The following is a 25,371-nucleotide window of genomic DNA, read 5'->3' on the forward strand; positions in this document are numbered from 1 at the left end:
TGACAGATTTACCAAACACCTCCTTCCCCCAAGAATGGGTGTCTGTACCATAGGCTAGACGTTAAATCATATCCCACCACAATACACACCCTCAATGTAGTGCACATTCCTCACTCCATCATTATCGAGTCATAATTCAAAATAGCACAGGAAGATCAGCAAAGATGTGTTAAGACAAGGTGTCAATTGTAAGATTATAGTTTCACTGTACCCACATAATTAATGTGCAAGGCAGTGAACTGAGACAGGCCCATGCACTCCCATTAGGTCTGTAACCTTAACGTATCTAGCCATGATTGCTCAGCGGAAATCGGACAGCTGAATGCTGGATAAATTCTGTGAATATTTCTGCCCAAAATCAGAGTGGACGGTCCTGATTCATCTTTGCCATCATCACCAATCACTCAAACATTAATATGATTGTCTACTCAGGAATTCCATGTCACGAGTCAAGACTTCTATGCATTTTTGCATGGCTGATGAGCCTGACATTATAACTATTTGGATTCACTGATAGAATGAATTTTTTTTGCTAGATTAGAAACAAAGCATAATTTTTCGAAACATCCACAATGATATGCACAAACCCAGTTGTCCAAAATGATAGGAGAAAGTGAGGACTCCAGATGCTGGAGATCAGAGTCGCGAGTGCAGTGCTGGAAAAGCACAGCAGGTCAGGCAGCATCAGGAATGATGAAGGGCTTTTGCCCAAAACATCGATTCTCCTATTCCTTGGATGCTGCCTGACCTGCTGTACCTTTCCAGCACTACACTCTCAACTCTGCCTAAATTGATAATCAAATTGAATTAATCAAAACTGATGCTGAATCCATCTAAATGATTAAAATTTTCTCCATTTATCAAGCCATCTGCACAAGTAAAATACTTTATGAAGAGAAAAATAGAAAATTAAACTGCTTTTTTTACTTAGGCAGATTCTGGTAATAAAATAAGATAACGTATTTGCATCACATGTTACAGAATAAAAGCTATTGATTTGTATTTAGTCTGCAAAGAGAAAGAAAATGAGTTTAATGTCACTTTTGATTCATCCTGTGGGATTTGAACAAAGTTCGATATAGTACCTATACAATTTATTGAGGAAATGAGCCACATAATGTATCCACACTATAGGTAAGATGGGAATCAGTCAACTCAGTTGGCTAACCAGCTAGTTTGAATGCAGAATGATGTCAACAGCACAATTCAATTCCTGCACTGGCTGAAGATCCAATGTAGGTTCCACCTTCTCAATTTCACCTTCACCTGAGACGTGCTGACCCTCAGGTTAAACTCGACACCAGAAACCTCTTTCTCATGGGATAGCAGCCCAATGGGAGGATGTTAATTTTATTTTTACCTAAAAATGAAATGGCACATCACCGACAGTAGTAGTTGACTGTCTCAGTTGTTCCATGGGACATAGCCAATTGATGGAAAGGTGCAATCAACATATGTTAGAGGACATTGCAGCCTTCAGAGCTCAATGGTAAGTTCAACAATTTTAGAAGCTGAACATCTTCCAATTTGTTCTTTAGCACGCACCCACCCCCCCCCGCACCTGCCACCCCCAACTCCATACCACTCCCACCCCCTCCCCCACCCCCCCCCACCACACCACCACACCCCAACTGCCTCTGGTACAGTCATGACGTAAGTTGCTTTCAGCATTCCAATTTGTCCTTTAGCAACGGCCATAGGACATCGCTTTTCTCCATAGCTGTTGCCAGAACTGATGGGTTGGTCCAGCAGTTTCTCTTTTTGTTTAACATCAGAGGAATTTTGCTCAGCAAACAGTTCAGAGGGAGCTTGGCTCTTTTAGCTCAAAAATTGCACTGTCACTGAGGAATCAAGCAAACTCAAAAACATTTATAATGCTCTCAGCCATCAAGGAACATCTCTCCATAAGACCAGAAGAAGAATTCCTAAGTCATTCTTTCATACATTATTCTATGCTTGTTCAATGCATACAGGAATGACCTCAAAGGGAAAAATTCTTAAACAGATCCTTTGGCTTGAGTGGTGGTTTCTCAGCTTTTTTGCTTTCCCGATTATTACAGATTGTTTACAATGATACCAGAGTTTATCCTTTCTCCTCACTCTCAATAATTACATTTTCCCTCAGATACAGTCTCAGCAACGTGGAACTAATGGGAATATTCTGATTCTGGAGAGGACAGATTCAAGGATTAGCACTGGAACAAACTCCAAATGGCAAAGTTTCTTTTGTCCTTTTGCTTGTAGGGATTGGTTGACAGGAATGGTTCAATTGATCCTGTAACAAAAGTTCTGATTTTCTACCCCCTCAATTATACACCATTTTGCCCAATCAGATCTAAGATGAATGTTAAAGGAACAATTCACCCAGAGAGCAGTGAGCCTGTGGAATTCTCTGCCATAGGAAACTGTTGCAGCCAAAACACTGACGACTTTCAAGAAAGAACTGGATATAGTTCTTCAGACTAAAGGGATCAAATGATATTGGGATAAAGTGGGAATAGGGTACTGCATTGAATGCTCAGCTTGAATGGGGGAGAAAATGCTCAAAGGACCAAATGACCTCTTCCTGTTCTCCTCTATTCTATATTTCAACTTTAATTCCTCTGTTGCCTCCCATTAGCCCTGCATTGTTTTTCCTTTTCAGATAATAATCAAATTTCTGCTCGAATGCCTTAATATAATCTGCCTTTACCACACTCTCAGACAGTGTAATTCAGATCCCAACTATTCACTTCATGTCATCAAACGCTTCTTTTGCCACTTACATTGAAATGGTGAACATTGGTTGCTAAACCTTCCACCAAAAGGAAAGGTTTCTTCTTGTCACCTTTTTGTGCACCCCTCATGATTTTACATACTCCTATCAAACCCCACTTAACCTGAAACAACAAAAGAACAGAGGATGCTCGATGTCGAAAACAAAAACAGAAATTGCTGGAGAAAGTTAGCAGGTCTGGCAGCATCCATGGAGAGAAAGCACTGGACCCGAAACATTGACTCTACTTTCTCTGCACAGATGCTGCCAGACCTGCTGAGTTTCTCCAGCAATTTCTATTTTCACCCCCTCAACATTTTTTTTATTCAAAGATAACAATTCCAACATCTCCAGAATTTCTGCACAACTGAAGCTGCTCATCCCCAGAACAATTCTCATGAATCTTTCTGCACCCTCTTTAATGGTTTTGTGTCTCTCCTAAACTGTGTTTAGGAGTAGATAAGTAGACAAAATACTTCACAGAGCCTGAAGCCTTGTTTGTGTCCGTTTAAAAGAATTTGCTCTGTTTTGTATGTGATACTCCTATTGATAAAATCATGATTTGGAGATGCCGGTGTTGGACTGGGGTGTACCAGGTTAAAAATCACACAACACCAGGTTATAGTCCAACAGATTTATTTGGAAATACTAGCTTTCAGAGCGCTGCGCCTTCATCAGGTGGTTGTGGAGAACAAAATTGTAAGACACAGAATTTATAGCAAAAGTTTACAATGCGATGTAACTGAAATTATTAAAGTCTTGAATGCCTTTTGCATTTGACCTCTCTCAACTTCAACGATTATGCACATACATATTTCTGTATCCTGTTCAGAACTGTATCTAATATTTTATATTTTCTTGTTGCTTTCTTCTTACCAAGATCAATCACTTCATATTTCCCTGCATTAAATCTTATCTGCCACTGGTCCAGATATTCCACCAACTTTTCTCTGCTTGCTTTAAGTTCTACATTACACTTTTCATATTCACAATATTTTTCACACTTGGTATCACCTGCTAATTTTGAAATTGTGTCCTGTATACCATGGTTTAGGTCATTAATTTATATATGTGTGGAAGAGATGAGATCCTAACCCTGGTCCATTTACAATTTCAATAGTATTCAATGTTATTTTAATAATATGATAATTCAATATTTCAATATTATTTCAATATTCCTCCAGTAGGAAAACAAACTATTCACCACAACACTTTGGTTTCCTTGCACCTCAGGTAATTTGTTTCAGTGTTGCTATTGTATTTTTAATTTCACGAGCTCCAACTTTGCTCAGAGGTCTGTTGTGCTCTATTTTAACTGAGGCATTTTGAAGTTCAAGTAAACTGCACCAGCAGCATTGTTGTCATCAATTCAGTCTGTTCATTATTACATGTGCTCAGCCTGAAGGTATGTTCTTTTATTTTTATTCACTCATGGGGCATGGGTGTCACTGGCTGGCCAGCATTTATTGCCCATTCATAGTAGCCCTCGAGAAGAATTGGTCCTCACTTTTGACCCCACTAATCTCCAGATACAGCAGATTATCCTCCACCATTTCTGCCATCTACAATCTAACCCACCACCAGAAATATGTTTCCCTCCTCACCCCATCTGCATTCTGCAGAGACCATTCTCTCCATGACATCCTTGTTGGGTCCATGCCCTCCACCAACTCACCCTCCACACCCGGCACCTTCCCCTGCCATCACAAAAGCTGCAAAACTTGAGCCCACACCTCCCCCCTCACCTCTGTCCAAGGCCCCAAAGAATCTTTCCACATCCAGAAGAGATTTTCCTGCACTTCCAAACACCTCATCTACTGCATCCATTGCTCTCGATGTGGTCCCTCTACTATGGGGAGACAGGATGCAACTTGCAGAATGTTTCAGAGAACATTTCTGGGTCACACATACCAAACAACCCCACCACCCTGTAAACAACCAGTTCAACTTCCCCCTCCCACTCAACCAAGGACACACAAGTCTTGTGCCTCCTGCAACACCAAATCCAAGCCACTCAACGACTGGAAGAAGAACGCCTCATCTCCCACCTTGGGATCCTTTAACCACACAGCATCAACATTGACTGCACAAGTGTTTTCATTTCCCCTCCCCCCTACCCATTCCAGATCCAACCTCCAACTCAGCACCACCCTTTTGACCTGTTCTATTTGTCCATCTTCCTACCCACCTATCCGTTCCACCTCCCCACCAAAATCACCCCCCAGCTGCATCTATCTATTGCCTTCCCAGCTACCTTCTCCCTACCTCCATCGTCCATTTATCTCTCAGCCCCCTTCCACACCACCCGACTTTCCTGATGAAGTGCTTATCACTCAAACATCAACTCTCCTGCTCCTTGGATGCTGCCTGACCTGCTGTGCTTTTTGAGCGCCTCCTTTTCAACTTGAAAAAGTATTGGTGAGTTGTTTTCTTGAACTACTGCAGTTTGTATGCCACAATGCCCCGAGGGAGGGAATTGCAGGTTTGTGACCCAGCGACAGTGAAGAAATGTTGATATATTTCCCAGTCAGGATGGTAAATGGCTTGGCAGGGAAATTGCAAGTCATGGTGTTCTCATGTATCTGCTGTCCTTGTCCTTCTAGACAGAAGTAGTCATTGGTTTGGAAAGTGCTGTCGAGGATCTTTGATAAATTTCGGCAGTGCATTTTGGATATAGTACACACTGCTGTCAGTGTGTTAGTGGAGGGACTTGGTGGTGGGATGCTCTGTCATGGATGTTGTCAAGCTTCTTGAGTATTTTGGGACCTGCACACATCCAGCCAAGTGGGGGCATTCAAACATTCTTGGCTCGCAGCAAATTTTCCACATCTCCATGCTGTATCAGCCTTTTAATTTGCCAATCATCCCCTTAATGCTGTCTTCCACTTTTTATCTCATTTTTTTTTCTTAAAATCAAATTTATACTGACTACGTATAGACTCTCTTTCATTTTCCTGCTAATCTTTGATTTATTGGAGTTCGATCAATTCTTACTCCACTGACTCCAGTTATTTATCCTTACTCTGATTCCTTACTGTCCTTTCTATAGCCAACCTAAACCACATAATGCAATGATCTAAATGCTCCCCCGCAGATATCTGATGGTCTTGTCCCAAGTAATGCCCAAGAATTAAGTTCTGTAATAAATACCGACAGTTTTGCTGGACTAGGTAAAGTAGAAAGCTGCTGTTGGAAGTCCTTCTTACACACCTTAGGAACTCTTGTCCTTCTCTGCCATTTACATTACTACTATCTGAGCCTACATTCAGAAAATTGAAGTCCCTTGTTATAACCACTTTTTAAGTCTGTGATACATTTGTACTCTAGTCCATGATAGAACATGGTAAATTTAAAGAACCAGCAACAGACCTTTGTTGATTTAAAATTAAAAGATTATTCATTGCAATCACTCAGGTACATAAGAAAACAATACAGTTGAAGAGAACATAACATTTTATAAGTTATAAACAAGAAAACCTTCATAGTTTTGTGTATAGCTCTTTACAGGAGAATTGCCTGAATGGGTCTGGTGAAGAAAAAATAATTGTTCATTCTTGAATGCTCAACTTACATCAAGATTACTGCAGACCTTCCTTGAAGAGATTGATGTGATATGATGTGGTGTCTGGGAGTCATATCTAGTTAAATGGTCACTTCTGTTAACACAGGTGCACCTGCCTTCATGATCTCTTACATATATCATGATGGGATTTCTACCTTCAACTGGGTATTTATACCTGATGAAGCAATTCTTCTGTTCAGAGAACTAAGAGATATATAAGGTGTGGGTACTTGACATGAAGGAGTCAATATTATTACAGATTCTGGTCGCTATACATTAAAATCGCAGGCTCTTGCACATCTGGGCTGAAACTAATCAATTCAGATGTATGCTGTAAAACATTTCCCTCAGCATGTCATTCTACAAGAGGACCCGGTAAATTGGAGACTGAGATCTTTATACTATCAGACAATAAGAAATAGAAGCAGGAGTAGGCCACTTAGCCTCTTGAGCCTGCTCTGCCATTCAATTTGATCATGGCTGATTTGACACTCCTCACGTCCATTTTCTTGCTCTTTCCCCATTACGCTTGATTCCCCTACTAATCAAGAATGTATCATTATCAACATACACAAGAACTCTGTCCCCACCGCTCTCTGTGTCAAGCAGCTCCAAAGTCTCTCAATCCTCTGAGAGAAGAAATTCCTTTTCATCTCAGTTTTAAATTTGGTCTTTTAAGTCTGAGACTAAGTTTGTCTGATCCTAGACTCTCCCATGAGGAGAAAGATCCTTTCAGCATTTACCTTGTGAATCTCCTTCAGAATCACATCTCATTCTTCTAATCAGGTCACATGCCATGACACAGTGATAACATCATTAGCACGTTGCTTAAAAATCACATTCTAGCTGTGAGAACTGGACAGGAGGTAGGTTATCAAAACAGTGTGCCTTTCTGATCAGAAGGTCTAATTTTTTAATAGGTGTTTTTGGATCTTGTAATTGTGCTTTTAAAGGATTTAGAGCCTCTAGGCTCTTGAAAAAAAAGCAAAAAGAGTATGCCTGATAATGCAACTGCTATCTATTTCAGTGTGTTCTACAGACTGAGCCTTTGTAGAAACTCATCATCTCCAGCCAATTTCAGCCATATGAGCAATATTGGCATTCGAGTTTCAAAACATTCGGATTAAAAAAGAAGTCATTACACATTTGGAGACAGATGGCCTTTTTCACATTTTGCTTGTGGATAACTAGTCTCATCAACTTTCTTTGATTGAATTAAAATCTTGGAGATGTAATAAAGTCTAGAAGTTCATTGATTTGGTGTTTTGGAGTCAACATGAAACAGTGCCAGGTGTTACTTCTACAAAGGGGAACCAAAGCAAATGCTTTCAAAGGGAATTTCCCATCTGAGGATGATTCAATATGGAACCTTTCAGAAGCTTGAGATTGAAATTCCAATGGTTCCTGATCTCAGCAGCCAATTCAACAATCTTGTCAGCATCCATTGAAAGACAATTATAAAAGCTTATGTACAAACTCAGTCCATGTCTAAACTTATAAATAAGGCAGATGTCCACTGGATTCAAAATGGGTATAACTTCCTGGTTTCCACACCACTGCCAAATTAACTTAAATTCTCCTCATTGTATTAGCAAATCATCAGCAGCTGAGGTATGTGTATGTGTGTTGGAGGGGTGGGGGTGGGGGGGGGGGGGGGGGGGGGATGTTGGCATTGGTGAGCAATATTTACACATATGGAAGGCTTTGAGGCTCAGTTCATAGAAACCCTGTCTCCAAGGTAGGAGCTCCAGGTTCAAGTCAGGACTTGTTACAATGGAAGAGAAATTTATGATATTGTTCAGCATGTTGATAACCATTCTCAGTTTTCCCTAGAGGTTGTGAATGATGGTAGGAAACAAGTATAAATGAGTACATTTCTGATTCCATCCTCTAAATCTCCTTTGTATCCTCTCCTGTCTCACTAGATCCTTTCTAAAATAAGACAACCAGAATGCTCTCAGTACTCAAGCTAGGATACAATCAATGCACAATACAGGATTATTTCTTGTCCTCTTTGTTGCTGGGCTTTAGCAGTTTTATTTCACAGATTATCAATGAGCTGCTGCTACGATGAGAAATGTCACATTGAACGATTCCAAATAGTTGTGACCAAAATCGGCATCATGTGAGAATAATCCTTTTCACCCTGAAGGTAGCATTTTTGGATGTGATAAGAATCCGTGCCAAGTTTGGCATGTTCCTATTTAATATTGCAGCAATGGTCCATTTCCCTATAATGATGTGTACCTAGTGTTAAATGTAATAAGGCATTTCACATTGCTGCCAAACAGGTTCATCATCTTGTACAGTCTTACAATTGGAAACAATGGAAAGAATGCCAGCATTTAAACTCAGGTCGCTTGATAAATACTTAGAAATTGATGACTGGGAGGCTAACAGTGAACAAGAACAAGCAGTTTAGTTGATCCTTGCTCATAGATTACGTTTACCAAGCTAAACCTGATAAATGCAGAACAATTGCCCAGAAAACATTGTTCTTGGATAAGGATTTCTGCAAACAATAGATAAAAGCTGACAACTTGTAAATGTTGTAACATAGTCCATTCAATCCACCATTCAGAAATTCAGTTAAAACAAAAATGAACAGAATGTTTAGTTTTTCATCATAAAAATACAATTTCAACATTTACTTCCATTACAAAGTAAAATCCAACAGTTGGTTGATTTTGTTTAGCATGTTGATGGGAAAGTTTTTAACTTGGTTCAGATGTTTACTGATTTAATTGTTGAGCAAGGTGGGGAGAGGGGTGGGTCTAGGTGAGATGCTCTTTGGAAGGTCAGTGTGGACCTGACGGGCTGAATGACCTGCTTCCACACTGTAGGGATCTTGTTACTCTTACATTTTCACAAATTATTTGGAAAACAGATATGTAGAAAATTGAGGAAAAAAACACATAATTCTAAGCAGCCAATGTCTCATTTGTGGCAGATTCCAAATTGAAGTAATTTTTAACACATCTTCCCCAGGCTGTTATTTTTGCATAAGCTCAGAAACTGTCTTAACGGCAAATTAAGATTGAATACAAACATGATGTCACCTTATGTCATTTGTTTTTCTGTATCTATTACACATTTCAAATGTAATTACAGAAACAACTAAGGTAGCATTTCTTACCAAAACAAACAGCTCCATCATGTTGACTGAAGGCAGCCTGTATCCTATTACTGGTTGTGTCAATGTAGTTGACCCAACTTAGTGTCGCAGACAATAATGACTCATTTCAGCAAACACTGATGCACTCAATTTTGTTTACAAATAGAAGCAAATGAGCAGACAAATGTGACGAGGGCACTATGTGCAGTGCTAAATACCGCAATTGGGGAAGGAGTGTGGAATATGACTGGAAAATGGAAACAGGAAAATTACTCTCTTTGCTCTGGTGATACGTGCCATGAATTCTTGAAAAGAACTGAAAACTGGAAATTGGCAAGATGTTCAGATGAGGCAAAAGTTCCAGCTTTGACTACAAAGGCAACGCTGATGATAACTGTGCTTATTTTGAAAAGTGTCTTTCTCTTCCAGTACCCGCCCATAAGTGTCTGTTCAAACTTGTTTAGATACTGGTAAAGCAACATTTGTCAAAAGTCAGTGAAATTCTTTTAAAATAATTTTTCTTTCATTTTAAAATACATTATTTTGATAAGCCTTTAGGTTTAAGTTTAAATCACAAAAAAACCAAAACATTTTTCAGTCAAAATGCTGATTTGAATTAATCAAATTAGCCATTCAGAATATTCATACTGAAGTACTGAAGAATACATAATGTAAACAAAAGTTACTTTTAACATTGCTAAAATATATCATTTTGTATCCTTGCTTCCAAAAGAACCAGTTTAATCTTAAAAATCTCCATGACAGCCTGAAAAAAAAGTGGTGATCGATAATTCCTACATGTTCACCGCTGAGGCACAGTCATTTTATAGGTGGGTCCTAATTACAGTGCAACAATCCTAAAACGAATGCAAAAGATCACAGAAATGATAGCTGTGCTCAATGTAAATTGTACTTGCAATGATTATTTGTGCCAGTTACAACAATTCTAACTAAAGTGTTGGGAAAAAAAGCATATTTCCAGCAAAGCCTCAGGTGGATCTTGAGTCACACACAGATCAGACTGGATGAAGATGGCAGATTTACTCTCTTACTCGATGTTCGTGAACCAGATGGATATTTATAACAATCCATGATGATTTCAGGGTCACAACGGCCAAAGACTAACCATACATTCCGATTTTATTACTTCACTTACCCTATGCCCTTAGATACTTACCTCACCCATCCTACCTTCTTGCACACCTACACATTAACTTGTGAGTCATGCACCCACCCTCATTCACTACCCTTTGCTGAATAGCTGTTTGCATGTCCCAGAAATGATACCAGGTGGGAATGAAATGGTGAAGAGGATATAAAGAAGATTCAAATTGGTTTAGACAAATTGAGTGAGTCATTAATTACATGGCATACGCGGTGCAATATGGATAAATATGCATTATCCACTTTGGATGGAACAACAGAATGGCTAAGTATTATTTCCATGGTTAGATGAGGAAAGATTGATGTACCAAGTGACCTGAATATCCTTTCACACCAGTCACTGAAAGCAGTTACAAAAGCAAATGGCATATTGGGCTTCAGTGCAAGAGGGCTTGAGTACAGGTGAAAGGAAGCCTTACTGCAGCTGTACAGGGTTTTGGTAAGACCACAGCAAGAGTAGTGTGTGCAGTTTTGGATTCCATATCCAAGAAATAGAAAGAGTGCAGTAAAGATTCACCCAACTATTTACCTGGATAGCCAGGTTATCTTATGAGGCATGTCGATTGAGTTAACTGGATCTGGATCTGTGTTCACTGGAGTTTAGAAGAATGAGAGTGGATTGCATTAAAACACATACATTTTTGACAAGGTTGGAAAGATAGGAATGATGTTTTCTCTGAGTAGGGCTTCTGAATAAGAGATCAAAATCTCAGGATACAAGGTAGGTCACATTTGGACTGAGATATGGAGAAATGTCTTCACTCAGTTGGAGGTGAACCTGTGAATTCTCTGTTACAAAAGCTGGCAAAATTACTCAAAATACTCAAGAAAAAATCAATAGATTTTTGGAGTAGACAGTGTCAAGGCATATGGGAAGAGAATGAGACTGGCATTGAGATATAATCAGCCATGACAATGTGGAATGGTGGGGTGAGCTGAAGGGGCCCAATGGAATACTCATTTTTTCTAGGTTTCTGTTGCTAAAGCTTTACAAGTGTTTCAGGGAATTACCAAAATAAGCAGCTGTTTTGGTAGTGAGGGCTGTGGCTCGGTTGCCAACCAGTCTCCAGGAGTGGAAGATTCAGACAGAAATCGAACAATATGGAGTGGTGTGACGGTTACTGATGACCAACACTGGTGGACCAAGTAGGTCTTTGGACAAGGGCAGGCTTTGGATGGAATGGACCCGATTGCAGCTGATGTGGAGGCAAAGGCTGGATGCTCAAGGTTGGGAGTCAGCTGAGGCAATTGGTTGAAGAACCTCTATGATAACATGCATAGTGGAGTTGAGCTGCATATCAGAAGGTTTGGTGTTTGTAGTTTGCCCGTTCAAGGGCATCAAACTGCAGTGGGGGTGGCAAGGCTGGAATGTGCCTCTCACTACAGACTTAATCAGGGTGGAGATGGGAGTGTGATGGAGTCCCCATCAGACATCACTTTGTTAGACAAAATGCCCAGCCTCATAAAACATTTTAGTTAAACTTATTCTTTCATGGAATGTGGATGTCACTGGCAAGGACAGCATTTGCTACCCATTTCTAAGGATATTCAGAGGGCACTTAAGACCAACTACATTGCTTGGCTCTGGAGTTGCATCCAAGAGTGTGGTGCTGGAAAAGCACAGCCGGTCAGGCAGCATTCGAGGAGAAGGAAAATCGACGTTTCTGGCAAAAGCCCTTCATCAGGAATTCCCTTCATCTGAAATTACATGTGGACCAAACCAGATAAGAATGGTAGATTTCCTTCCCAAAAGAGCATTTTTATTTAACGATAATCATCTATAGTTATCACTTATTGAAACTAGCTACTGATTCCAGATTTTATTGACTGAATTTAACTTCCACCAGCAGCTGGGGTGGGAGCTCATGATTACTTCATCCATCACCCTAATTTTTCAACAAACGTTTCAGCGAATGCAGCAGAAATTTCCCCAAGCTGGATGTAAAACAGATAGTTTGGTCAAGATAATTTGCCATGAGGGGGAGCGCACAAACTTTCTGGAACTAGCAAAGTACAAAATGGTTTGTACTTTCAGCAAAACACAATGACTGATAATGGAATATGAGTGTGAAGTCTGGATCTCCCTGCGGCCAGACAGCCAGTGAGAGACCCTGTGTTGCATCACCTTGGGAAGACCCACCCAGCCACATACAATGGCAAGGCCTAAGGACTGGACGTCCTACTTATCACGAGCTATCAGTCAAAGGCCAGCATCTCTTGTGGAACCTCACCACTGTCTCCAAAAGTGTCACAACAAAGCAGATAACTCAGTTCATAAGGTGAAAGGGGAGCTTTACTACAGCGGAGGTCACAGGTTAACAAAAACGTCGGGAGGTCTGGTTGGAGATGGAACCACAGTCCTAACCACAGTCCTAACTACCGAAAGACCCCTGCCCAATTTGGTTATTCCCTGAAACACTGTAAATCTTTGGCAATGTAAACTAGAGATAACTGACTTGAACAGCTTCACCTACCTTCCACACTGCAGGGCGACAAAATCACGTGTAATTGGGTTAGTCCCAGTGGAGTGAAGCTTCCATCTGTTCAATTCATCACTGAAGGAGGTCACTTGACAGCAGGGTAGGAAGCTTTACTGAGGCCAGTTCCCGCCCCTGGAATTAAACTCCAGCAGAGGTTGTTCAGGATGCCAACACGTTGCCAAATTAAATGCTTGCTGAACTCACCCCCAAAGAGGGGAGAAGATTCCATTGCGTATTTCAAAAGTGTCTCATCAGCTATAAAGCACTTGGAAACCCCAGGATCATAAATGCAAGCCTTTCTTTTTGGCAGAGCTTGTTCGAATACTAGCTTGCATTATTCAGTATCCAGTTTGATTGGTAAACATTTTCACAGGAGATTATTGGAGCCAATTGTTGTTCCCCAGGTTGATGCTTTGTGTTCTGCATTTGTTCCCTCATGACTTAAGCAATTCCATCATTCAAAAAATAAACAATATTGAAACAATGTTCATTGCAGAAGGATAATTTCAAACAAATATTGTGCAGCAAATGTACGAGAACTTTCCCCAAAGTGCATATAAAATTGTGGAAACAGATAACCTGGCTAAAATAAGCAGTTTGAAAAGGAAAAAATATCTGTTTGCTACAGAGATGTTATTGTAATATCAAGTAGATCATTATTTAAATTTTCACACTTTCCAGATTAAGAGAAACATTGAAACATAAAGCAGCATTCCCTGAGTGTCTTACTTCACAGTTCACTTAAGTAATAAAGTGCTCAGAGATGCATTGCAACTCGTGTGGAATAAGAGACCATGTTTGCTGATGAAAATGCAAGCTTGGCAAGCGATTCATATCAGAATTATAAGCAATGTACCTCACTCCAGAGAAAGGAAAGTAACAATGACTATGCAAATGTAAAGCTGCAAACACACATTCCCCCCTAAACTGAGGTTTCCATAGGTCACATGGTTAGGACCTGTTTCTGGTGGAATCATGGAGGTCCCAGAGTTTGGTCTGTACCTGTCCAGTCTGGACGACTCAGGAGTCTTTTAAAAGTGGAGGATGGGTCCTAATTCTGGGATTCCCAATCAAATTCCCAGGCTTTCCAATCTCCAGTCATGACTTTTAAGGGTCCATGCTGGTTTGGTCCATGAACTCGCACACGCAGCTCCCAAATGGGCTGCTTTGTTGCAGAGATAGATGTGACTCAGTCCCTTAATGACTATGAAGATGGGCCAGGATATTACACTCACGGTTTACAATACTTTTGATGCTGTGACCCAGCATCTGCATGAGGACAATCTTTTGCAAGTAACATCAAAAGCTCCTCGTCATGTACCCCAACATTATGCAGGTTACATGTTCCCCACTCCCACACTGAACTTTACCTGTCAACTCAACCCTTCTGGTCCTTTAAAGACTCCGGCATTTCTAAGCTCATTCAACCACTACAGAGAAGCAATGCACCCCACAATGACAGTAGTTTTATTTTTTAAATTGTTAAAGAAGTTAATTATTCATTATTTTCTACTTTCTTTAAATAAATTATTTTGACCAACTGCTAATAAAAGTGTCAATCATCCAATACCTTTAATGTATCATCAGCAAAAACTTCACGCATTTGAAACCTTTTAAACATATCAATAAACACTGTCAAATTGACGGAAAAGTGCAGTGAGTCAGAGTTGTTAATCAAGTGGTGATTTCCCAGGATCTCAGATATTTCCACAAAGTAATGGAAGTCTGCCTTGGGGGCATGGCTCAGAGACTAGACATTCATTGCTCTGTTGAAACAGCTGTGTTCCTGTTAGAGTTAGAGCGCTGACGTTTGGATCTTCAATGGTCCAGAATGGGAGACATATGTTGGCATGGATGGTACATTCATAGAGTGTGGAGTGGTGGAGGTGTAAACATTGAAGTGATCTCTTGGCCACCCTCTGTACATTGCGGCTCACTCAAAATGCTGTTTCCTGCATCTTCACTTGTACCAAATGTTATTCAGCCATCACCTGACATTTACTTGATGGGCATTGGCTCAAGTCCTGGTAATGCCTCTATTTTAAATTTCCCCTCCTTAATTTCATGCTGACAGGCAAGGCTACTAACTTTATAGAGCCAAGACTGGTGGATAGGCTTTCACAGAAGGTAAGACATGCAAAATACCCCCAAGAGACCCTGGAAAATTAGATTAGTCTCTGTCAGCCTTTCATTACAAAGGCAGTAAAGAATAAATGAAAGCCATGCTGGTATTAATAACATTCCATGAAAAAATAAAGAATTTCACCCACTTATGAACAATAACATTTCAGTACATGATCTCTTCTGCATAACATTGACCAGTAATTCACGGCTGGCTCAACCTGCATAGTTTGGCATGATCTAACTGAAGGATGGGATAATCTCAAGGGGCTGAATAACCTCATACTGCTTGCCATTTCTTCACAGTCACTTTTGTGGAGTAAAACATTACATATGCTCATAACTTGCAAAATTCCCTCACTACTGCTAGCATTTGAAAAATTTTCACACTGAATATTAAAATTACAGATACATCCAGGGTTATTGAACACTGAGGATTAAGTGTACTCAGGTGTACTTGAACATTAATGAATTATGTATTTCCAGTCAAAAATGCTTATTTAGTTCAGAAGAATAAACTGTCCTTTGCATCATAAATCATCACGAAGAGATCAGTCAATTAGATCCCTCTGCTGTCAGTTGTGGCAAACCTTTTAATTCCAGCAGAATTAGACAAGCACAGATTCCTCTAATGATGGATTTCCTCCTCTGGCAAAGTGAGAGCAGTAAATACAGGTCAAAGCTCTGCTGCTAATGAGGTAAGAAAAAGTTGTCTGTGATGAATAATTCTACAGTGGATGTCCTGACAATGCACTAAGTTTTCATCTCCTCCTCCAGGTTCCTTTCAATTTTATCCAATGCTTTCGTGCAGCAGCAACTGAATGCATTGCCCATGATTTCCCAACACCATCACTTATAGTTTTGCTTAAAATTGTGCTGCCATTTCGCTCCATCTCCACTTTCCATCAAAGTAAGTCAGCCTCAAGCTCCTTCTTCCAAGTAGAAGCAAACAAACTAATCATGGTGCTGCATGACTTCAGATATATGCTGTTCTGTTTGTAATATTCCCTGAAAGCTGTTCTCACTGTAGTTTGAGATTACCACATGCAGTGCTGTTATGGTTTGCGTGGTTTTGAAGTAGTGAAATAGTACAAAGCCTAGACTCCTGGGTGAGGGATTTATCAACAATTTGCTACAAAATAAATTAACCATTAGTCTATCAAGGAAATGTATTTGTCCAAGCCATCTAACTAAATCATATTGGTGTTTTGAAGGTGGTGCCAACGTGGTCTATTTACATTGGAACAAGAGTCTTTATGAAAGATTGTAGTTTGAGTCCAGGTTCTGCATCACACATACAGCATATAACCAAATTGAGACACCCAAGAATCAAAGGAAATTAGTTTGTGCAAGCCTTTTATTGCATGGGCAGTTAGGGATGGGCAAAAGCAATGCTGGTATTAATAACATTGCATGAAAGATTAAGAACTTAATCCATTTAAAACAATAACTTTTCAGTATACATTTTCTTCTGCATAATTTTGATCATTGATTCAGTGCTGGCTCAACCTTTTACAGTTTGCCCTGTTACCAAGCTGATATGGTAAAATAGCAAACAAAAAAGTTCTGAAGGGTGAGGCCTGCAAATTTTGGGGGTTTTTTTGCAGCTCTTTACTGTTCCAAGCAACTGCAAAGAAAAGCAAAGGGGTATCTTCACAAATAATCAACAAGTAGGTAGTTCCTGCTACTTAATTGCTCTACTTAAATATTAAAAGTGTTCACTTTTCTCATTATGGTGTTCCTTTCTTTTAAACTGGTGTCTCTCGATAACATATTCTTGTTCTGTTTAAAGGGTATAGAAGTGCAATGTTAAGTACTCTGTCCAGTTCAGATACTCACTGACCTATGAAATGTTACTTTCATTTCCTATAAGCATCATGACATTCCTAGCATCTGCAATTTTTGAGTGGTTAAATTTTTGAATCATGGAAGTAACTGCCTAAAAGTGTGAGAACAGAGTTAAAGCTCTGAGAGATTGAAAATGTTAGTTTACCTAATGCACTGGTAACCCATGATCACCAGAACGGAAGCATTAGCAAGAATGATGACATTCTCTCTAGGCTGATCAACAGCTTAAGATCATCAGATATGACATCAAGACTTACTCTGGTGTGTTACTATATCAACAGTGCACAGAGCATAACCACCTGCATCATCACGTCCTCAGTCCACTATAACTAAAAATTGTGCGGAATTGATGGAGAGCTTGTGCGCTAAAGTTATACACTACTTCAGGAAAGAAGAAATTCACATTCATAGATGACAAAACCAAAAGGTTTTCCATTTGGTTACTATTTCTGCCATTTGCCTCCCTTTACCACCATCTTCAAACATTCCCAAGTGGCAAATAATTAGGCTATCTGATACTATTTAATCTTATGATTATCTAGATGCAGAGGTGTCAGTACTGATTTTGACACAGTTAAAATATAAATTTTACATTAATTTGTCGAGATGGTGCAAAAGGAAAAAGAAAATGCTTTTATCGAAGCTTGCAGTTGCTTGTTGTAGGCACTAACCCATTTTGGAAAATGGTTGCAAATTGTCTTCTTCACATGCTAAGAGAACGCTTCAGAAACTCAGACTCAACTACATAATAGTCCCCACTGTTTTACATTGTGGCTTCAATTACCAGCAGCACCTTGCCCAGGTGACAAGATGTTGTTGGTGTACTATTTAATTAATGGAGAATTACAATCAAAGTCCATCCTGTCACAGTCCACCCACATACGTACATGCCTGCCAGCACAGGTCATGAAACAGTGTATGGCTGATGCTTTATGTATTTTTTCCCTGTTTCTGTACCATAGAAAATCAATTCTCATTGCAGCGTTAATGCTGAAATGTGGTTGAATGTAAGTGATTTACACCGGGTGTTGGAAAGTAGAGGAGAAATAGTTCTCGTGGTGACTTTATTACAAACTTGCCATCACAGTAATCAGCCTATTTACCAGATATATAGTCAGTTTGCACAGTGACAGATTACAACCATTCTCATTGGCGATGGTTTTAATGAGAAGTTAAATCATTAAAAGTTAAAAAAAGAAAACAGATAAAATAATCTCTCTCTTAAATTGAACAAGAAAACACATTTGTCCACTACTTAGATAACATACAGTTTGGGATGAAAGCATTTTGTGATACAATTTCATCTTCACTGTTATAACCATGGCAATGTTATTGAGTGGCGTGAAGAATTGGCATATACCATTTCCTATATGAAAAGTAATAATATCCATAAATCCTCTGCTGATTTTCCACAGCTCCATGCTATACACATTTTTCATACCTACTAGCCTTTTCCATGCAGGGCATGCTGTCTAAGTGAGAATCACAAGAGATTTCTGCACAGGCTACACAACCAGGAGAAATAAGCAACCCCTACGGGGTGAAGTCATGCAATTCCACCTTTCACAATAAGATCTGCTTCGATTCTGCTACACTGTACTGAAAAAGCACTGAACTGCAGATTGATTTTTTTTAAAGAGTCAGCTACCTGATCTGATAATCATTTTGTTCTGTTGTTCCTTCCCAACATCCACCCCTCCTCAAAACTGTTTTGTGTGGTTTTGAGTTGATTGTATCATGAATCTTATGTTTAATATATGTATTTGAAGCAAACAACTCAAACAAAACCCCTGAGCTATCTCTCTGGACAGTTGAATCTACCACCTGTTTCTCACATGTAAGAGAATAATCTGGCTCTGGTTCAAGAAAACCTGGCTAAGCTATCTCTCAGGATATACACATACTCACGAATGTATTTTAAAGTGACTCTGCTACCTACCTTCAAAAGAGCCATACAGAACAGAAGGAGGTCATGTGGTCCATCATAACTGTGCCAGCTCTTTGAAAGATTTACCTGTTGATTACACTCCTCTTTCTCCCATTCTTTATATTTTCCTCTCTGATTAAGTATACATGATCCCCTTTCTAAAGTTATCTTTGAATCTGTTTCCACCAGCATTTCAAACAATGTGCTTCGGATCATAGGAATTTGCTGAGCAAAAGTAAATCTCAGTAACTACTCACTGGATTTTTTGCCAATTATCAGAATCAGGGTCCCTTTGGTTACTGACCCTCCTGCCACTGGAAATGTATTCTCTCCATTTACTCTCTCAAAAAACCTGAATCTTCAACATCTCAATAAACTCTCCTCTTAATCAACTTTTATCTAAAGGGAACAGTCCCAGCTTTACTGGTATTGCCATATAGAGTCATACTGGCAAACAACACAGAAACAGACCCTTCAGTCCAACATGTCCATGATGACCAGGTTTCCTTTCCAAAATAATTCCATTTGTCTGCATTTGGCCGATATTCATCTAAACCTTTAAATTTATGGATCTGTCCGAATATATTTTAAATGTTGAAACTGTACCTGCATCTACCACTTCCTTTGGCAGTTCATTCCATATACCCACGAAAATGTTGCACCTCAGATCCCTTTTAAATCCTTCCCCTCTCACCAAAACCTATGCCCCCTAGATTTGAACTCCCTTATGGCACAGTGGCTCAGTGGTTAGCACAGCTACCTCACAGCAGGGTCTCATTCCACCCTTGGCTGACTGTCTGGGTGGAGTTTGCACGTCCTCCCCGTATCTGCATGGGTTTCAGCTAGTTTCTCCAGTTTGCTCCCACAGTCCAAAGATGTGCAGGTTAGGTTGATTAGCCATGCTAAACTGTCTGTAGTGTTCAGGTATTTCCAAACGAGCTGGATTAGACATAGGAAATGCAGAATTATAGGGTAGGGGGTTGGGTGTGGATGGGATGCTCTTCTGAGGGTTGAAGTGGACTCGATGGGCTGAATGGCCTGCTTCCACACTGCAGAGATTCTATGATCCTACCCAAGGGAAAAGACCTTGGCTATTCACCTTATCAAATCCCCTCATGATTTTATAAACCTCTGTTATGTCATCCCTCAATATCCTACACTCCAGGGAAAAAGATCCAGCCTATCCAACCTCTCCTTTTAACCTACAAACCCTCCAGTTCCAGTAACATTGTTATAACTTTTTTCTGCACCCTTTTCAATTTAATAATATCCTTCTCATAGCATGGCAACTAGAACTATGCACAGTACTCCAAAAATGACATAATCCATGTCCTGTACAGCCTCAATGTAAGATCCCAATTCACATAATTAATGTTGTGACCAATGAATGCCTTCTTCACCACCCTTTCTACCTGTGATGCCACTTTCAATGAACTATGTTCCTGAACGCCTAGATCTCCCTGTAACTGATGCCCTTCATCCCTGGAACTATTCATAAAATATTTCATAGTTTAAAGGAACTTCTTTAGAGGCATGAGGACTGGAAAATTCCCAGGAGCATGCTTCAACTGTGTACAATTAGCAGAACTCAGTTTTAGAAGCACCAAGTGTGGTGCAATGAGAGCAGCACTTTTGGGTTTCAAAAGGGGAAAATTTGGTCAGGATGCTTGTTCCTGATTGTATTTCAAGCATTACAGCCGGTAACATGTTAGCATCAGATTGGCCTCACAAGTACAATAGCCATTCTGAGATTCTGTTAGGCTAATCCAATATCCAACTTTCTACTCCTCATGCTGAAGAAGAGCCATTAATCTATGAGGTATTTTATGAGTAGTTCTAGGGATGAAGGGCATCAGATATAAGAGAGATTTGGGGGTTCAGGAACATAGATGAAGGGTTTTTGTTCAAAACGTTGATTCTCCTGCTCCTCACATGCCGCCTGACCTGCTATGCTTTTCCAGCACCATACTCTCAACTCTAATCTCCTGCAACTGCAGTCATCACTTTTGCCTATTGTACCAAAGGAACAACTCGCCTGATGCCATGACCCCACTTCCTCACCTTAGACCCTAACATGCTTCTTTTTCAGATAATAGTCCAAGTCCCTCTCGAATGCTGTGATTAAGCTCATGTCCACCCACTCTCAGTCAGTGCATCAGAGATGCTAAACACCCACATGAAAATGTTTCTCCTCGGGACTGCATGGCTTTTTATTTGGCCGATAACCTTAAACCTATACTTCCTGGCTCTCTATCATTTTACAATTTTAAAAGTCACACAACATCAGGTTATAGTTCCAATTATTTGGAAGTACTAGCTTCCAAATAAACCTGGTGGGCAGTAGTCTGGTGTTGTGTGATTTTTAACTTTGTCCACCCCAGTCCAACACCAGCACCTCCACATCATTCTACAATTTGATAACACCATTTCCCTTCCTACTCGTCCAGACCCTTGATTATTTTGAATACCTCTGTCAAGTCTTCTCTCCACCTTCTTTTGTTCAAGAACAGCCTAATTTCTCCAACCTCATCTATCTAACTAAGTTGCTTACCCTGGATGCTGTGGCAGTATTATTGCCCATGTAGTTTAACTGAGTCACAATTATTGCTTATTGAATTTTATTCTCAGCTTCCCTTGTGGATGACTTGAAGATACAGCTCGTGGTTGCAAATTTTTGATAGTCTCTGCCTTTTCTTTAGATTCTTGCTCACTCTTTCTGCTTAAATAATGGCATGATAAGGATTTCTGCAGCAGCTCAATAAACATGTGTCGTGAAAGCAACAGGAGGTTAAGCCAATAGGGTCAGATAAAATAGAATATGAGGAGGCTTGCTTAGCACACAAATACTAGCATTCTTCATTTGAGCCTCGGATTGTCTCCGTGCTTTAAATTCTGCACAACTTCAGCCAAGCTTTCAGAAGAAAATTGAAGCAATTTTCAACAAAAATCAAAACATGAGAGCCATTCTAATCTAACTTGTCCACTGAGCAATTGATGGAATTGAGCACAATGATGATTAGTGAATGTGAAAGATGACAGCAGGTAAGACTAGTGTACAATGCAAACCAATGGAATTCCTATCTGACATAGAAAGATTTATATTTATATAGCATCCTTTAGGAGCTCAGCATATCCCAAACTGCTTTGCAGTCAATTAAGTACTTTTTCAGTGTAATCACAGTTATAGTGTATAAATAAGGCAGTCAATTTCCTTTTAGAAGTGCTGATTGAGGAGTAAGTATTGGGTAACCCAATGTGGTCAATACTTCTTCAAAATAGTGCCATGAGCTATCTTAGACCAATCCAAGGGACCTTGGTTTAACATCTTTGCTGCAAAACTGCACCTCTGACACTGCAGCATGCCTTCAGACTTTTGTGCTCAATTTCAGGAATGGAACTTTGCCAACTCTGGGAATTTTTGAGTGCACATTGGCTGTCACAATTACAATACTGGATAAATTGCATAGTTTATTTGTTTGTCGTAGAGGGCTTTGAGAGATCCAGTGGCTAAACAATGTTCTGAAAAATGCTATGCATTTTTCTGTTTGCCCTACTGTTTTGCAAACTAGTATTTCACTCTAGCAAATCAATTAATTTCATTAACATTATGGAAAGTAATAATAAAATAATAAGTGATCATAATCCAATACGAATATTTATTTTATTGTACTGGAAATGAGTTATTCACCAAGGTTTAACTCAGCACAGAAAAAGAAGCAAAATACTTACTTTTCACCTTTTTTCTATTAATGATTAACCAATTTTGCTTTTCCGATCAACAGAATTTCTTATTTTGCCTCTGTATCGTTATTAATAAAGACAGGAGCTTAGTTTCCTGACCTTGGCTTCATTAATTCCAGATTTGCGAATGATTTAAACCTGCTCTAAAAGAATAATTAAAGAAAACTCAATAGATTCTATTTGAATGTATATATTTGTCATTTAAAGGTTTTCTTTGCATATTGTTTCATGAAAAATAAAAATTGGGTAAGAAAAAATGTCGCATTAACACATCGCAAGAGGAAATTCAACCCGATGGGAATCATTCCTGTTTATTCTCTCAAGTGAATAACCTGCACAACAAGTGAGTCATAAAATCACACACTATTTGCCCCTACCTCTGGACCAAGGGTTCCAAGTCCCTTCCACTCTGGACGTGTGTCATAGCATGTCTGAACAAAATAACTAACTGATTAAAATAACTCCAAAAATGATGAATTAAAAATAAGAATCTCGTAAATTAGAGGATGTAAATGTAAGTATTTGAGGGTAAATTCATGTCAGCATTTTTACTGTTGGGCCACATGGAAAGTTTCATATTAGAGCTCCCTTTAGACACACAACATGACTTTTTTAAGGTAAGATTTCAAGTTCTTCTGTTGTCATTAAAACACAAAACATGCTTCATGAAATTCATAATGAAGTTTACTCTTTAGTTTGCAGTGAATTCACTGGAGGAACAAAGAAGTGTTCTATGGGTTAAGAGATTAAAGATAATATGATTATTGAGCTCTGCTGGATATTGGACACTGAACCAGGTCAAAATGTGACTTGATTGTGAAGTCTTCCACAGCTGAGCAGCTACTTTCCAGGCTCAGAAATGAAAACTTGGAACACTAATGAATTGCCCGTGGATAATTACTCCTTAGGTAACCTGACCATGCCTGGCACAGTGCAGTCAGTGGAGGTAGGAAGAGAAGTCTTTTTTTGGTTAGTAAAGAGACGGGAAGTAGTTACAGTAAGTGAAAAAGATATGTTTCCCTCCTTTTACTGTTATTCTCCCTTCCTTCCACTTTCTCATCAATCCAGATCAAGATAGCACCTGGAGGCCAACCTGCACATCTCCAACAACGCTGCCTTGAAACTGATTACTGATCACAAGGACAATGGCTCAGTCTAACATCCCTTCCTCCCTGGGCAATGCACCCAATAAATAGGCAGTTGGATTTAAGATAATCAGGGAAGATATTCTAAAACAAGAATTCATTGAGAGACAAGATTCATAATAAGTAATTTGGCAGTATGTGTATGTTTGGAAATTTTCAATAGCAATTTATGCTCATTTGCTTTTATGACAAACTAATTCACATTTAGTGTCACAAATGTTACTGTTTGGACTATATCCAAAACACTTGACAGAGCCTGTATTTTTTTAAAGAAATTCCAGTAGTTGTTTCCACACTGTAAGTAATCTAATCTAATCTAATCTAATCTTAAACCAGTAGAGATCTATCCCTTTCTATCAGATTTTTAATTATCATCATTTTCTCAAAACTATTGCTAAGAAGTTAACTGTATCTATTTTATGCCAAACAGTGTGAATGCAGAAGGCAAGATACATAAGCAACTGGGGTTGTGTCTTTTTCTTTTTTAAAAAAAGTTACTTTGAGAGGTTGAAAGCTATGTATACCTGTGCAGGCATCCATCACCTGTTCCCTCACAACAGTCAGTGTTCACCAGTTCCTTCTTCACTTCTGCCAGTGTTGCCGTGCCCTCCCTGGTAAACTCTAACCTGGGCACTTCTTCCAGCGTTTCCACGTAAAAGACAGTACGTTGCTGTGTCTGGCACTGCAATGTGCCACCTCTGCTGTGTCCCGGGGGCAGGATGCCATTGAGAGCGCTGCTTTTTTTCCAGGAGCCGATGCCTCTGTCGTGACTGTGATTTTTCAGCCTGTTCTGGCTGGTGCCCCAGTGCTCGAAACTGTCCTGTTGTTGCTGCTGCTGCTGCTGCTGTGGGCAGCCCCCAGTCCCGCCTGAGCTGGACGGCGGGTGGTTGAACAGTTTCCAGCGAAGCCGCAGGATGTGTTTCACGTCGAATTCCTTCCTCCCGGAGCCTGACATGTCGTTGCTGTCTGAACTCCTGCTGACTTCGTGCGTGTATGTGTATCAAGTGTAAGAGTTTAGCGAAAATAAAAAAAAGGAGGGAGGTAGGGGGAAGAGGAGGAGGAGTCCAATTGTATGGAGCGAGGCACAGAGCTGGTGTGTGAGTGTGGATGCTTTACATTGGGGGCGCCCAGATTTGAGCGGTGCACACATTAATTGCTGAAGCCCTCACTCAAACAGAATGACGAGGTTACCTTGTGATCAATACGATACAACCTGCAGGCAGGGCAGGTGGCTTTACACCTTAAAAGAGTCACCTACAAGCTTCCTCCCCACTTCACGCAGCTGTTTCCAGAGAATTGCATAAAACCAACGAGGAGTCTTTGACAGGTACTGCAAGCAATGTGGTCCCTATATATGCACGCACACACACAACTGTGCTGTCATAGATCTCAGAACCAAATTGTCACTTCCATCCATCCCTCCCTCCTCCCTCCCCCCCCCCCATCTTGTCAGTGACGCAGATGTATTTCAATGAGTCCAGAGAGGTTTTCTGTCTCTTTCTATTTTACAGCA

General features: G+C 39.9%; 1 protein-coding gene across 1 annotated transcript in view; it reads right to left on the reverse strand.

Annotated features, from left to right (window-relative positions):
• The window catches only part of LOC132816620 (kelch-like protein 1), a 402,871-nt gene extending 378,058 nt beyond the window's left edge, over nucleotides 1–24,813 (reverse strand). Inside the window, exon 1 of the mRNA XM_060826433.1 lies at nucleotides 24,383–24,813. Within this exon, the coding sequence (XP_060682416.1) occupies nucleotides 24,383–24,813 (431 nt within the window). The remainder of the gene's footprint in view (nucleotides 1–24,382) is intronic.
• Nucleotides 24,814–25,371: the final 558 nt, after the last annotated feature.

This window comes from Hemiscyllium ocellatum, chromosome 6 (assembly GCF_020745735.1).
Source record: "Hemiscyllium ocellatum isolate sHemOce1 chromosome 6, sHemOce1.pat.X.cur, whole genome shotgun sequence".
NCBI classification, from domain to species: domain Eukaryota; kingdom Metazoa; phylum Chordata; class Chondrichthyes; order Orectolobiformes; family Hemiscylliidae; genus Hemiscyllium; species Hemiscyllium ocellatum.